Source organism: Girardinichthys multiradiatus, chromosome 20, assembly GCF_021462225.1.
Source record: "Girardinichthys multiradiatus isolate DD_20200921_A chromosome 20, DD_fGirMul_XY1, whole genome shotgun sequence".
NCBI lineage: Eukaryota > Metazoa > Chordata > Actinopteri > Cyprinodontiformes > Goodeidae > Girardinichthys > Girardinichthys multiradiatus.
This window is the reverse complement of record NC_061812.1, coordinates 749,490-766,258: the sequence shown is the minus strand read 5'-3', so window position 1 is coordinate 766,258 and position 16,769 is coordinate 749,490. Positions and strand designations below refer to the sequence as shown.

Below are 16,769 nucleotides of genomic sequence, written 5' to 3'. Positions count from 1 at the left end.
AGCAGTAGAAGAAGACCAGAACCAAACAATGACTTCTGAACTGGATCTTTAGAATGAGTCTGTTCTGCATTGTTAGGATTTTCCTGAATATTTCAGGTTTATATGTTAAAGAGGAAATGATGGGATGATGACTTCAGAACTTCGGACACTTGTTGAGTGAACATCAGGACAGCTCAGTGGGTAGAGTAGCTGACCTGCAATCTGAAGGTTGCTGCATGTTCCCCTGGGCTGAGATCTACTGATCTATGATCTCTGTGTTTGTTAGACTGGGTGATTGTGGCACAGGTTCTCTAACATGAGTCCGGTGATTGTCCAATGCAGGTAGGTGGAAACTGATCCTGCTGAGACAGGGACCGTCTGCATGTCTACTAAAAGTCCAGATATCTACGTACAGATCTCCAAGTCCTGAACTTGGCCTGTAGATCGATTCTACAAACATCGTCATTGCGAGGAGCTCAGTTAACTGCAGCGTGGTACCATGATAGGAAGCCACTAAATCCAATTATAAACTCTGCTAAATGTTCTACAGAGGATATAGCAAAGAGGAAGTGATTAACAGCGACTCGACCAATGAAGTTAGTTTAAACTTTTAAACAATGCATTTTATGATATAATCAAAATGTTAATATTACCTTATTATATCTTAATATTATCCTATCGTTATCATATTATAATATTCTAAAATTAAACATTTATTTTTTGGAAAACGATTAGTCCAGTCTATTCATTGTCACATGAACCTGTTCTGAAACCATAAATCATCATTTGTCGGACCTCGAACCAAACCCCAGCCTGCATGTTTGGTTCTGGTTCCACTAGAACCAACCACAGAGATGTAAAAAGGAAGCAGGAGGAACAACCAGCTCTCAGATGGTTTCTTTTCTCTCCTCAAACATTTGGTGCAACATGGAGCTAGATTTGGCCCACTTCCGTTCTTAGACTGTACCTTGCAGCGGTACCAGTGGATCTGGGCCTTTCTCGGCAGCATGTCTAACTGCAGGATATGGAGACAGCAGCAAGATGCAATGTGGTGATTTTGAGAATATTTTAAAATATGTTTAGGTGTTTTATATATTGGCTTCATATTTAAACATGCATTCTTCCAGCTGTCATGATTCTGACTTCATTTTCTTTCTCTGCATTTTACTTGTTTATGTTCTTCGGTTGCTGCCATGGTAGATCATCTATTGTGGTTTAGGTTCTTTATTCATTCTGTGTTCAGATGTTTCTGTTACTTCCCTGGAAGTCCTGCTCAGCTGTGTTAATTAGCCTCCCTCCTTCTACTGCCCTGTATTCCGCCTCTCAGCAGCTGCTCCACATTTCTGCTGATTAGCCCCCCTGTTCATTGGTCCATTCTCCACCCTACCTCTGTATTAAACCCTCTGGTTTTTATTGCTCACCATTGGATCCTCATGTTTGTCATGCCCGGCCCATTAGTTAACTGTTCCACGGTAATGCCTCCTACCTTGCTCCATGGTCAATTCACCATGTGGCTCCCACACTCCCTTTGGATCTTCAAAACCTCCTCATTATATGACAACAGCATCAAACCAAAAACTACCTGTAAATATTTGCATCATGTTCATCATTGTAAACCTATTTAACAACCAGAAGTTGACTGGGAGAATACCTAAACCAGTCCAGTTCTGTATGCTGTCTGTCCCTCAACAGGTCTATTTTCCATCTGGCACCAAACCTGATTCCTGTGACATTCTAGCAGCAGGAAGCAGTCGTAGCGTTTGTTGCGGTAACCCAGAATGACCTCATTCTCTGTCAGAACTAATTTGTATCGCTCTGGTTCCTGTCGGTTCCTGTCTACACGCAGAAACACGTAGAACCTTCTGTTACCCTCACCTACCTTGCACGCTCTTAAAGGGGCCACGTCCCCTATTGCTGTTTTGCTGTGAGAGTCTGGACTTCTCCAGACTAGATAGACTCCAGGTCCTTTTCCAATGTTCAGATGGTTGGGATTTCATGGTGTCTGTCTGTAGTTACAGAACTTGGTCTTCTCTCTGACTTCATGCAGTGAGCAGCTAAATGTGATGAACCTGAACCCATTCAGATGATGAAGATGAAACCACAAAATTGATGCTAGCTCCAGGTCTGGAGTTAGTCTGAAAGTTTCCTGATGTCCCTCTCAGCTGAGCTGCAGCTCTGAACAGATAATCTGTGAGCTAAATGGATCCTGATTTATCTGCTGTCTTCAACCAACACAAACACAGAAAGAAAACAACAGTAGCAGTTCAGAGTTTTTATTTTGCGTGCAGCTCATCCTGAGCGGCTCCTCTGCCAACATTCATTCTGCCTGCTGATGGAGGGCGGCGCTGTCTGGATGAAGAGGAGCTGGATGGAAGCACAGCAGAAACATCCTACATCACGTACTGAAGCAACCAAAGAGCTTTCAGCTGGAACAAAGCAGAGCAGTCTGAGACTCACACCCAGAGATCTCAGAACTAGGTCTGCTGGTACCACCAGGTTCATGAGATCCACAAATGTTCTAAATCACAGCAGCAGGAAGACACCTCCACCCTCACTGCTGCTTCTTTGATTGTCTTAGCTCAGCTGGATCAATCCATCCTAAATCACCAATATATATTTTAATGAACTGAATGATCTGTGAAGGAAGAACCTGCTGAGCAGCGCTCTGTTCGTCAGACGTTCATCAGGTCCTGAGTATTTCAACGGGTCAGAACCATCATCACACTCTAAGCTGTGGGAAAATCAGAAAAAAAATCCTCAAACTTAAACTGTGATTGTGGAAGAACTGAAAAAGGGATCAAAATGATAGCTGAGTCAGGTAAAGTCCAACATTTTGTGACCCGGTTAATCTTTGAAGGATGGTTCTGATAGAAAGGATGACTGAGCTATGAAGCCCTAAACGGGTCAGTGTCTATTACTGTTGCTAACACAATTATAGAATTGTTTGTTTTTGCAACACAAAAAGGTCACATTTCTACCAAAGGTCACGGCCTGCCACTGAGTAGCTAATGATAGGGGTCACATTGGGGTGAGGCAGTGAGGCATCCACACATGCTATGATCCAGCACTGTTCTGAAGAGTGTGCTCCACATGCAGGATGGTTCTGTAATCCGACCACCCAGCCTCCAGTGTGGCCCTTATCAGACTCCATCAGTGCTCTCTAGTTCCTCCATAAGACTTCATGTGGGCCTGCTGACCTTCACTCACTGTTCAGACAGTTGGTCACTGCAGTAACCATCAGATAACACCATCACTCCACTCCTGATCCCAGCACCACAGCCCTCTGGTGCCATTTGAGGATGACCTTCTCACCAGTGAGGAAGCTCAAATGTCTGTTTAGCTCCACCTCTTTCCTGCGTTGAATCTTCTGAGTCACCATTTTCTGTCTGTTTCAGGTCAGGAACGGATCGGCATCGACTCCAGGTACGAGCAGGAAGGAAAGGTCCAGTTTGTGATTGATGCAGTGTACGCCATGGCCCACGCTCTGCACAACATGCAGCGGGACCTTTGTCCCGACATGTCAGGAATCTGCCTGGAGATGGAGCTGGCTGGTGGGAAGAAACTGCTCAAGTACATCCGCAGCGTCAGCTTCAACGGTGAGTGGACCGATGAGGGCGTCCTTCTGCGGCCCATAAAGTGTTTGCAGCCCTCTGAGCTCCAAGGCTGCAGAACGTCAGAGTGAAAAACAACAACCCCACCAGGCTGCTCCTCATTGTAAAACACTGAAGGGAAACGTGACTCTCATTCTGAAATCTTCCATCTTCACAGTTCTCCCCCAGTTTCCACCCGGCGGGATAAATGCACGTTTACGCAGAGGTCAAACCAAACAAAGCAGGAGAAAAGATGAGGCCAAATATCAGAGTGAAGAAACTCTGAAAGTCCATCAGTCAGCAGGTTTAGGAGCTCAGATGATGAATTCTGTTTAAAGCGAAATAATTAGACTTAGTGCCCTGAAGCACAAAGCAACTGCTCCAAAGTCACTCATTAAGGCACTGAGCCACTCTGCCAGGCGCTGAAATGTCTTTCCCTTGGTTTCCAGTCAGTGCAGAGATCTGGAGCATAAACTGCTGCAGGAATTTCGTCAGCCAGCTTTTGTTTTCAGTCAGCCAATAAAAAGCAGACAGAGCTGCTTTATTCCAGCAGTTGGTCTCCAAAGATGTTCCACTGTGTGACCAAAATGCAAATGAAATGTACCGTTAGGACAGCAGAGTGGCACACTGTTATTATCTTACTGTGAGCTGCTGGAAGGTGAGTCCTGCTGCTGATCCTCACAGTGAGGAGATACCAGGAGGGAGGATTTTACTCTAAACATGTGATTCATTCAGTGTTTAATCTGCTGTTGTTTAAGCCATCAGTGTTTAAGTGGCCATCTCCAACCTTAAAGCTCAATGTTTCCTCACATTTAAAGACCTCAGAGGGCAGTGGCAGCATAAAGATGCACCAAATGATCATAAAGAGAAACAAAATGACAGCAGAGACACGAGACGAGCAGAAAGAGACAACTATGTCTTCCTGAAGTTTCAGTTAAAAGGTTCACACATGCAATATAAAACTTCTCTGTGATTTTTAACCTTAAGGAGCAGTTAGCACTTTGACCTCATCCAGAACGACTCTCAAATCATTCTCTAGTTTCTATGTTCTGGGTCTGTATTTATCTCATAAGAATGCTGGTAAGAATGGATTTAGGTGTAAACATTTCTTGGCTCCAGCATTGCTTAAAAGTTAGTTATGAAGCATCAGAGTCTCAAGTAAACCTCAGAGCTGATCTATGACATGGATGACGTGTTTAAACAGCCCCAGGCAAGGACCAATCACTAGATCAGTTTTTCTATTTAGGAATTTTCTCAGAGAAAAGCAAGACACAATTGTGAAAATCTTCAGATAGGTTCACATTCAACACAAGAACGCTTCACTATTTTTTGCATGAAGAATGTCTGAAACAACCCAGGATATTCATGTAGTAAAAACCAAGCAGCTTCTAATCTGTTCCGACCATGTCTAGATGACTAAAGTCAAACAGGTGGTGGTTAACTCAGGTGTGTTTCAGCCCTTAATGTGAAAATGTGATCGCTGCAGCCATGGATTCTAGGTGGAAACGCCTCTGGAGAGAAGATGAAACACCGACACTCATTTACTTAGTTGGAGGAAGAAAACCTTAAAGAGAAGTTCAGTCCCACCTTAACTGATGTGGACGAAAACTGTCCAAAGGGAGGACATCTCAGGTCCCTTTGACTGCATCTCATGTAGCCTGCAATCACTCACCATCTGGATGTGAAAATATAGTGCAACATTCTCTCCAAAAGCTCCACAGAAATATTTCTTTAAGCCCAACATGACGCGAAGTCTAATTTCTTTCGTATTGCCTAAACCTAATTTCCCTCGTTTGTAGATTATAACTGATAATCCAACTCAGGCCCTGGAGATGTCTTCAATAACCAGGAGAGTAAGAGAAATTCTTAGTAAGTAAGTAAGTAAAAGTTTATTTATATAGCGCCTTTCACAGACATTAAATGTCACAAGGTGCTTTACAGAAGAGCACAATTATACATTAAGATAAAACAATAAAGGCACAAAAAATGTAATAAAAACCATCACTATGAGGGTAGTGGTAAATATAATAGTCACAAGCCTATAGTAGCATAACTACATCCAATGCACTGGAACTGTTAAAAAGATTTGTAAAAGAGATAGGTTTTAAGTTTGCTCTTAAAAACTTTTACAAAATCAAGAGAACGTAACGAGAGCGAGAGATCGTTCCAAAGCTTTGGCGCAACAGCCTGGAAGGAACGATCTCCTTAGCTTTCAGAGTTTTCATAACTTTTTTTTCACTTGAGTCTGAAAGTAGGAGTACATTACTGAAGTTCTCAGCACTCAAGACTAAAGTTCCACTTTGAGAAGATGGCCCTGATTTTGATCGGCATCAGTCTTGCTCCTTCATCCACAGATCATCACCAAACTGTTCCTGGATGTTGGAAAAAGTTGCTCTTGGAGGACATTTTAATCCCCCTCTTTGTCTATGCTAGTGTTCCGGTATGAAGCCCACTTTCATGGAGGAGAAGCAAGGCCACACATGGAGGGATCAGGATGCTTCACTGTTGGCACCACACAGGACCCAGGTTAGCTCTTAGCGTTTCTTTTCCAGATCTTCCAAACAATCAGAAGAAGGATTCTTCAGAGAGAAGAACTTTGCTCCTGTCTTCTTCTGTTCATCCGTATTGTTCCTGCAGAGTTTCAGTCTGTCTTTGAGGGTTTTCCTGAGCAGAAGTGTCTCCTTGTCCTGAAGTCCTCAACTTTGTTGGCCGTGTCACTCACACCCACCTGTTGTTGTGGCTGAATAAGCTCTTCACTGGTGGTGCTGTCCTCTGGATGAGGTGGTCCTGGAGCTTGCTGGACAACCCTGGACGTCCCATCTGGAAGCTTTCTTCCCTGTCGCTGAACCTCTCATCTTGAAGTTCTTGACGATCCAGAAAACTGTTCTTTCAGCTTCAGTTTCCTGCATGTGAGGCTGTTTTGATGCATAGTGATGATGGCTGCAGGCTGGATTCATGCATCTTCACCTGCGGCATGCTTCCCTATTGCTGTCATGAGAAAGAGCATCCACTCACAGAAGGTTGTCACTGAACAGCAGATTAGCAGCTAAAGGCGAAGGAAGCACAACGTTCTGGTATCATGAGAAAATGACTTTCTGGAAGAGCCAGTCAAGGTTTCATGTAGCCCTTACTGTCCTACACAACAGTGGATGTATCATCCTGCGGGTCCCTTTGACTAAGCAAAGGGAGAAGTTCCTGCACAGGAAGACTCTTTTCCCCTAAAGTTTTAAAACCTGCAGCTACGACTGCTTTTGAACTATATTTTATGTTCCTGTTTTCAAACAATAAAGTATTTATTAAAGATTTAGGAAATACCTTATTTGAAGTTTAATGCTCTATCTTTAAGATGTTTTCAGGGGAACCCAAACGTCTACTGCCTGTCCCTTTACATGTCATGCACTTTCTGCTTTGACCATTTAACTTATTAAGCAAATATTATAATCCAAATTTCCATAATGAGCTATTAGAAAAATTTCTGATAATATTCTGCCCGGTTTTAATGTCGTAGACGGAGCTGAGAAAATCTGCCCACAGAGGTAATTAGTGATGTGGAGAAAGTGGCACTTGAAGCCCTCAGTGAACTGATCACTCTAAATAATTCCTGAGAAAACGCAGCTCAGTTGATCCAGGCTGAGCCTTCTAGATGAAGAACCTTCCCAGAACCTTCACCCCAATGCCTCCTGTGGGCAGGTGCACACCCACAGGTGACATGATAAGGTCACAAGAGCTGCTCAATCACCTGAAAACCAAAAATAATTTCATATGAAGAGGCTGAAACACATCTATGGAGGAGATACAGGGGTTGGACAATGAAAGTGAAACACCTGGTTTTAGACCACAATAATTTATTAGTATGGTGTAGGGCCTCCTTTTGCGGCCAATACAGCGTCAATTCGTCTTGGGAATGACATATACAAGTCCTGCACAGTGGTCAGAGGGATTTTAAGCCATTCTTCTTGCAGGATAGTGGCCAGGTCACTACGTGATACTGGTGGAGGAAAACGTTTCCTGACTCGCTCCTCCAAAACACCCCAAAGTGGTTCAATAATATTTAGATCTGGTGACTGTGCAGGCCATGGGAGATGTTCAACTTCACTTTCATGTTCATCAAACCAATCTTTCACCAGTCTTGCTGTGTGTATTGGTGCATTGTCATCCTGATACACGGCACCGCCTTCAGGATACAATGTTTGAACCATTGGATGCACATGGTCCTCAAGAATGGTTCGGTAGTCCTTGGCATCTAGCACAAGTATTGGGCCAAGAGAATGCCATGATATGGCAGCCCAAACCATCACTGATCCACCCCCATGCTTCACTCTGGGCATGCAACAGTCTGGGTGGTATGCTTCTTTGGGGCTTCTCCACACCGTAACTCTCCTGGATGTGGGGAAAACAGTAAAGGTGGACTCATCAGAGAACAATACATGTTTCACATTGTCCACAGCCCAAGATTTGCGCTCCTTGCACCATTGAAACCAACGTTTGGCATTGGCATGAGTGACCAAAGGTTTGGCTATAGCAGCCCGGCCGTGTATATTGACCCTGTGGAGCTCCTGACGGACAGTTCTGGTGGAAACAGGAGAGTTGAGGTGAACATTTAATTCTGCCGTGATTTGGGCAGCCGTGGTTTTATGTTTTTTGGATACAATCCGGGTTACCACCCGAACATCCCTTTCAGACAGCTTCCTCTTGCGTCCACAGTTAATCCTGTTGGATGTGGTTCGTCCTTCTTGGTGGTATGCTGACATTACCCTGGATACCGTGGCTCTTGATACATCACAAAGACTTGCTGTCTTGGTCACAGATGCGCCAGCAAGACGTGCACTGACAATTTGTCCATCATCCATCCACCCATCCACCAACCCATCCATCCATCCATCCATCCATCATCCATCCTCCATCCATCCATCATCCATCATCCATCCATCCATCCATCCATCATCCATCCATCCATCCATCCATCATCCATCCATCCATCATCCATCCATCATCCATCCATCATCCATCCATCCATCCATCCTCCATCCATCCATCCATCCATCCATCCATCATCCATCATCCATCCATCATCCATCCATCATCCATCCATCATCCATCCATCATCCATCCATCATCCATCCATCCATCCATCCATCATCCATCCATCCTCCATCCATCCATCCATCCATCCATCCATCATCCATCCATCCATCATCCATCCATCCATCCATCATCCATCCATCCATCCATCATCCATCCATCCATCCATCATCCATCCATCATCCATCCATCCATCATCCATCCATCCATCCATCCATCCATCATCCATCCATCCATCATACATCCATCCATCCATCCATCCATCCATCATCCATCCATCCATCCACCAACCCATCCATCCATCCACCCACCCATCCACCAACCCATCCATCCATCCATCCATCCATCATCCATCCTCCATCCATCCATCATCCATCATCCATCCATCCATCTATCCATCATCCATCCATCCATCATCCATCCTCCATCCATCCATCCATCCATCCTCCATCCATCCATCCATCCATCCATCCATTATCCATCATCCATCCATCATCCATCCATCCATCATCCATCCATCCTCCATCCATCCATCCATCCATCCATCATCCATCCATCCATCATCCATCCATCCATCCATCCATCATCCATCCATCCATCCATCATCCATCCATCCATCCATCATCCATCCATCCATCATACATCCATCCATCCATCATCCATTCATCCATCATCCATCCATCCATCCATCATCCATCCATCATCCATCATCCATCCATCCATCCATCATCCATCCATCCATCCATCCATCATCCATCCATCCATCATACATCCATCCATCCATCCATCCATCATCCATCCATCCATCCATCCATCATCCATCCATCCACCCATCCATCCATCCACCCATCCATCCACCCATCCATCCATCCACCCATCCATCCATCCACCCATCCATCCACCCATCCATCCATCCACCCATCCATCCATCCACCCACCCATCCATCCATCCATCATCCATCCATCCACCCATCCATCCACCCACCCATCCATCCATCATTCATCCATCCACTCATCCATCCATCCACCCATCCATCCATCCATCCATCCATCATCCATCCATCCATCCATCCACCCATCCATCCATCCATCATCCATCCATCCATCCATCCACCCATCCATCCATCCATCCACCCACCCATCCACCCACCCATCCATCCACCCACCCACCCATCCATCCATCCACCCATCCATCCATCCATCCACCCACCCTTCCACCCATCCATCCACCCACCCATCCACCCACCCATCCATCCATCCATCCACCCACCCATCCACCCATCCATCCATCCATACATCCATCATCCATCCATCCATCCATCCATCCACCCATCCATCCATCCATCCACCCATCCATCCATCCATCATCCATCCATCCACCCATCCATCCATCCATCCATCCATCATCCATCCATCCATCCCCCCACCCATTCATCCATCCATCATCCATCCACCCATCCATCCATCCATCATCCATCCATCCACCCATCCATCATCCATCCACCCATCCATCCATCCATCATCCATCCATCCATCCATCCATCATCCATCCATCCATCCATCCATCCACCCATCCATCCATCCATCCACCCATCCATCCATCCACCCATCCATCCATCCATCCATCCACCCATCCATCCATCCATCATCCATCCATCCACCCATCCATCCATTCATCCATCCATCATCCATCCACCCATCCATCCATCCATCCATCATCCATCCATCCATCCATCCATCATCCATCCATCCATCCATTCTGCAGTGTTAATAATAGTGAGTTCGATTTGAAAGCTGATTGTTTTCCTGACCTTAAAGCAGGAAAAGCTTCAGCTGCTCAGATTAAACAACTGTTTGTTGTTTCTTCTGTGTTCCCATGTGAAGACCTCCATCTCTAAAACATGTGCTCCAATCAGCATCAGACTTGATGAGAACGAACAGGAGGAACTTTTAACAAACTCAGAGTAGATGGATGTGACCTTTGGCCCTGTTTTTCCTCCACAGGAAGTGCCGGTACTTCAGTGACATTCAACAGAAATGGCGACGCTCCGGGACGCTACGACCTGTTCCAGTACCAGTGGAACAACGTGACGGGAGCAGGATACAGAGTGATCGGACAGTGGACAGAGACGCTGCAGCTCAACGTAAGTCTTCATCGCTGTAAATGCATCTGGCTCTGATCTGATTAGACTCTGAGAGAGCTGAGAAGATGTTCAGATGTAGTGAGAAGAATGCATGAGGCAGCTCTGAATGAGAGCAATCTGAGAACAGTCAGAATTAAAACCGTTCCTGGTTTGATCTACTCTGAGATCCTGTTTCTGCACCTCACCAACACAAAAACTTCATGGTTTCATTTACCTCGTGTTAAAAATGTCTCCATTAAGCAGCCGCAGGATCTCAGAGAACCGAACACAGTGGTTCTGGATCATTCAGTAGGAATTGCCTGTAATCCTCCTGCTGGAAGGTTCTGACTGCCTCGAAAACAACATGATGGTGGATTATGGAGCTCATGAGTCCTTTTCCAGCAGGCTTGTTCAGGACTGCTAATATGAGGTGTTGTTGGACTCATTTGGACCAACGGGATCTTCTGCAGCCCAGATCATCTCCTTTTGTCATAAAGGGCCAGGCATAAAACAAACCAAAAAATGACTAAAACTGGTGCAAAAAAAAACATTAAAGCCAAACCGGACTGAGACCCAAAAAGGCTTGAAGCAGATCTCAACCAAACATTCTCATTCCTCCAAGGTACAGATCTGAAAGTCAGAAGATCTGCAACAAACACCAACAATTACAGCACCAGGTTCACATTTAAATCTCATCAAAAGCTTCAAAATGTTGTAACTTTCAAACAGAACTGAAGGCTGTAGACCTTTAGCTTGTTTTAAGAACATGTTCTTTACTGAGGAGAAAACCTGTCTACATCTGAATGTTCTGACTCTGATTGACAAGATGCAGACAGATTTTCACCCAATCAGGAAGAACTGCCCCGGTGATCAGCATCTTCAGCGGGAGAACCAACTGGAACCATAGTGATCCAGTGAAGACACCTTCACCCTCACTGGCACAGACACTGACTTCATCTGAACACAAAACGATGCAGCTGTCCACACATGATTCAAAAACACAGCCAAGACACTGAGATCGCCCCTTACAGGTTGGGGGAAGACATGTACCTTTGTGCATTGTTCCTGAATGACGGCCGGATGAAGATGGAGATGGACAGATGGATCAGAGCTTCATCTCCAGTAGTGCACTGCTGCTGATGATGAAGAGGATCATGACTCTGTGGGGGTGTAGAGAGAGATAAAGTGAGGAACTCCATCCTCCAGGAGGAGGAGCTCAGAGTAAAGCTGCTGTTTTCCAGCCATGTTCCACCACCTTGGTCTCATTTTGAATCTAACCTGTTCCTCACATGTTCGTCTGTCTCCTTCTGCTCATCTGAACTCATCTGTCCATTCAACCAAACCTGTTGGTCCATTTCTCTATCTGTGCATCTATTCTCCTTTCCATCTGTGTGTCTTTGTCCTGCCACATGTCTTTCCCACCTCATTTTTTATCTATCACTATGTCATTTTGTCCCTTTTTGTCTCATTGCATCTCTCTCCCTTCTCCCTCTGTCTCATCCTGCCCCAACTGGTCCTGGACTGGGTTACAGCCTGTCTGAATTCAGAAACACATCTCTACCCCACCTCTTTTAGTATCCTGTCTTGTTTTGTCTTGCGTGTTTCTCCCCCTGTTTCATTGTTTTCCCCACAGGTTCTGGACAGGTCTACACCTCCTCTGAATTCAGAACCACGTATCTGCTCTTTTACAACACTAAATTATTCACCTGAACGGGCCGGGTGCTCCAGATGTGGCAGAGTTGTTGCCGACAGGCCTGTCATTACTGCGCCTTTCCCTCCGCCCTCATAACTCCTAGGAGTGTATTTCACGCTGCGTCGCTCTCCATGTTACAGAAGGGGGGTCATTATTGCAGCTATACGTTCCTGTATGACTGGGAACCTGGAATGAATGAGTCGAGGAACATGTGAAGTGATACTGGAAGGTAATTTGGTACGGAGGCTCAGAGGAGTAATCAGCAGGGTAACCTTTGTTTGAACTGGCTGTTAACAGAGTGAGAGAAGAAGAAAAAGCTGCTCCCTGAGGGGCTTTCTGTGCTGATATGTGGGGATCAATTATCCTAATGTGCTGCAGCCACAAATCGGATCTGTGGAGACGATGAGGGGAAGTCTTCTGTTTAGGTTTGCTTTGTTCATCCTGATTCTCTGCCTTAATGGCTCAATCATGCTGACTCTGGTTCTGATGGATCTCTGCTGGGTTTCTGCAGCTGTTAGCTGCTCCGGGACGGGGCGACTCGTTCTCTGCTGGAACCCACCCAGGATCCTCAGTTAAGCAGAAAACTTCATCAGTTTCATTTATTAATTTTCTGCCTCAGCTGGACTCTGATTCATGCTGGGAACATTGTAACATTAACACACATCATGTTCCACACAGTTAAACAGAACCAACAAAATTAGTTTCAGATTAATGTTCTGGTCCAGCTTCTGTAGGTTCTCAGTGGGATCAGAAATGCTAATAATGACTCATCTTCATACTGAGTTTGTTCTTCAGCTGACTCTCAGTAAATTACAATATCATCAATAATGCTAAACAAATGAATATGATCCCCGAATAGAATAGAATGGAATAGAATAGAATAGAAGAGCCTCAATTGTAGTAAAAGTAAAAGGAAAAAGGAAACATGCAGGTCAAAAACTGTAAAGATCACAAAGGAACATTAAAGTGAACAGTAAGGGAAACATTTACGAGAAAATAAATTCTGAACAGTTGTTAAAATTGTCAAACTGAGATTAAATAAAGTATTCTACTAAGTAGGGTGAAAATATGCATGTTTTATTGTGCCTGAAAAACAGCAACAAACTATGGAAGCAGATTCATTACAAACAGGCTGACTTATTTTTATGTTTCTCTCTGTTCATTTTGATGATTCTAGCCTACAGCCACTGAAAACCAATAATTCAGTTTCTCAGAAATTACAATAATAAATCAGACCAATAAAAAAGGTTTTAATACCAAAATGTTCTGCTATCACTGTGTTCTGGTCGACATGATCACAGAGAAGACTGGCTGGACACTAAGCCCCAAAAGGTAAAAGAAGGTGGCTGTCCAAATAGTGTTGGACCCGGGCATATCAGTGGAATGTTAAGTGGAAGGAAAAAGTATTGTAGAAGGTGCACAAGCAGCCTGGTTATCTATAACATTGAGGGGACTGTGAAGCAAAGCTTGTTCAAGAGTTTTGGAGCTCCTGATCTTATAGGACCACCACACACAGCCAGATCCAGGACTTGAGCTACAAATGTCACATTTCACATGTCAAGCCCCTCCTGAACCAGAGCCAACATCAGAACCATCTTAACTGGGCTGAGGAGAACCAGAACTGGACTGTTGCTTATTGGTCCAAAGTTCTCTTTTCAGATGAAAATAAAGTTTACATTTTATTTGGAAATCAAGGTCCCAGAGTCTGGAGGAAGAGTGGAGAGGACCAGAATCCATGTTCCTTGTAGTCTAGTCTGAATTTCCACAGTCAGTGATGGTTTGGGTGCCATGCCATCTGCTGGTTCTGGTCCACTGGGTTTTCCGAAGTCCATAGTCAATGCAGCCATCTACCAGGACATTTTAGAACACATGCTTCCTTCTGCTGACAAGCTTTATGGAGATGCTGATTTTATTTTCCAGCAGGACTTGGTTCCGGTCCACAAAGGTACCAAAAGCCAGTTCAATGACCATGTTGTTGCTGTGCTTGATTGGCCAGCAAACGGGCCTGACCAGAACACCATAGAGAGCCTATGGAGCAGAAATACTGAAATAAATGACCCATATAGTCAAGTGTATGTGCTGAACATGCTGAGGTGCTCATGAAACCCGGCTGTCTGTGTCTTATCTAAAACGGATCCGACCACTCCTTCTTTACTTCTTCTGAACATTACCTCCAGGTCCTGCTGCATCTTCTGGACCTCAGATGCAAACAGCTTCTCGCCAAACATGTTCATCTGAATGCTGCTGTGTCTTAAACCAAACTGGTACCTTCAGAAGGTCCTAAAGTGTGGTGAACGTTGACTTTCAGAATTCTTCACATCCCTGTGGGAAAAGCAGAAGTTTTAATGAAACTTTAAATAATCAGAACATGCGGTCCAGTTTGCAGTAAGAGAAGTTGGAGGTTCTGGTAGCTGCAGTAAGGACATGAAGAAGAGTAAATAAAATGCAGGTAAGATTAAGATAAGCTTTTATTTGTCATAATGTTTCTAGAACATAACAAAATTGCTGTGTTACCCTCAGTAATAAGTAAATGAATAAATAAAATAATAAATCTTATATATGTTGCTGAATCTCAATTTGTCCTTAATGTGCAGCAAATGGGTGTGAGTGTGTCTGCAGGGGGGCAGAGGAGATGGAAGGTGGACAGACGGATTTAACAGCTCTTGAGAAAAAGCTGTTCCCTAGTCGAGTGGTCGTAGTCTTTATACATCTGTATCGTTTCCCAGAAGGCAATGGTACAAACAATTTGTATCCTGGGTGGGTGGGATCAGCAGCAATACAACTGGCCTTCCTTTGCAGTCTGCCAGCGTAAATTGAGTCCAGGTTTGGTAACTGACCCCCCACAATCCACTGGGCAGTTTTCATCACCCGGGCCAAGTCATTTCTGTCCTGGACTGTGCAGTGGCCGTACCACACGGTCATACTGAGGCAGAGGATGCTCTCAATCACAGCTATATAGAAATATTTGAGCATCTGAGCAACAGGTCCAATCCTTTTCAGTTTCCTGAGGAAGAAGAGTCTTTGTTGGGCTTTCCTCATCAGAAAAGAGGTGTTCAGTGACCAGGTCAGGTCAGAGGTGATGTGGATACCCAGGAAGTTGATATTGTCCACACGCTCCACTATCTCCCCTTGAATGGTAATAGGTGCATGCACTGTCTTCCTGGGACCTCCTATAATCCACTATGACCTCCTTGGTCTTACTGGTGTTGAGCACCAGGTTGTTCAATTAACACCACTGGGACAGGTGCTGGATCTCCTCTCTGTAGAAGGTCTCATCATTGTTCGTTATCAGACCCACTACGGTGGTATCATCAGCAAACATTAGGACCCTGTTAGAGGTGTGGATGGCTGTGCAGTCGAGGGTGAACAGTATGAAGAGAGCTGGACTAAGCACACAACCCTGTGGTGTGCCTGTATTGAGGACCAGTGTGGACGATGTTCGGTTCCCTATTCTCACCACCTGAGGTCGGTTGGTGAGAAAGTCCCAGATCCAAACACACATTGATGATGAAAGTCCCAGGTCATGTGGCTTCACTATCAGCTTCTCCGGGATAATGGTATTAAATGCTGAACTGAAGTCGACGAATAACATCCTAAGTGTCAGGATGCTGCAACTGTGTCAGGGCTGTATGTAGTGCAATGGAGACAGCATCCTCTGTGGACCGGTTCCTCCTATAGGCAAACTGATGCTTGTCCAGGCCAGCAGGAAGGCTATCCTTGATGTGCTTCAGGATGATCCTCTCAAAGCATTTCATTATGAATCGGGTTAGTGCGACTGGGCGGTAATCATTCAAGTCAGTCACAGCAGATCTCTTTGGTACAGGCACGATGATGGAGGACTTAAGGCAGACAGGGACAGTGGAAAACTGCAGGGAGAAATTGAAAATGTCTAAAAAGACCCCTGCCAGCTGATCAGCACATAACTTCAGAGTCCTTCCTGACACCTTGTCCTGTCCTGCGGCTTTGTTGAGGTTAATTTTCTTCAGAGAATAAGTCACCTGGTTGAGCTGTAGAATTAGAGGCTGATATTGTTCCTCTAGTTTAACAGGTGCATTATTTTCTCTGCTGCTAGGGATGTCTAGAAAAAAAACAGTTCAATGTTTTAGGAGGAGAGGGATCATCACTGATCTGCTGCCTGCTGCTCTTGTAGTCTGCCATAGTCTTGAGTCCTCTTCACATGTTCTGTGGGTCGTTGGTATTGAACTGTACCTCAATGCGTCTCCTGTACTACTGCTTTGCCAGTTGTATTCCTTTTTTCAGCTCTCTTCGGGCATTACTGTAAGCCAGCCTGTCAGATGACCT

At 44.9% G+C, this 16,769-nt stretch overlaps 1 protein-coding gene across 1 annotated transcript in view; it reads left to right on the top strand.

Annotated features, from left to right (window-relative positions):
• The window catches only part of LOC124856655 (metabotropic glutamate receptor 7), a 197,983-nt gene that overhangs the window by 143,730 nt on the left and 37,484 nt on the right, over positions 1-16,769 (top strand). Inside the window, exons 6-7 of the mRNA XM_047347353.1 lie at positions 3,375-3,575; positions 10,656-10,795. Coding sequence (XP_047203309.1) covers positions 3,375-3,575; positions 10,656-10,795 — 341 coding nt within the window. The remainder of the gene's footprint in view (positions 1-3,374; positions 3,576-10,655; positions 10,796-16,769) is intronic.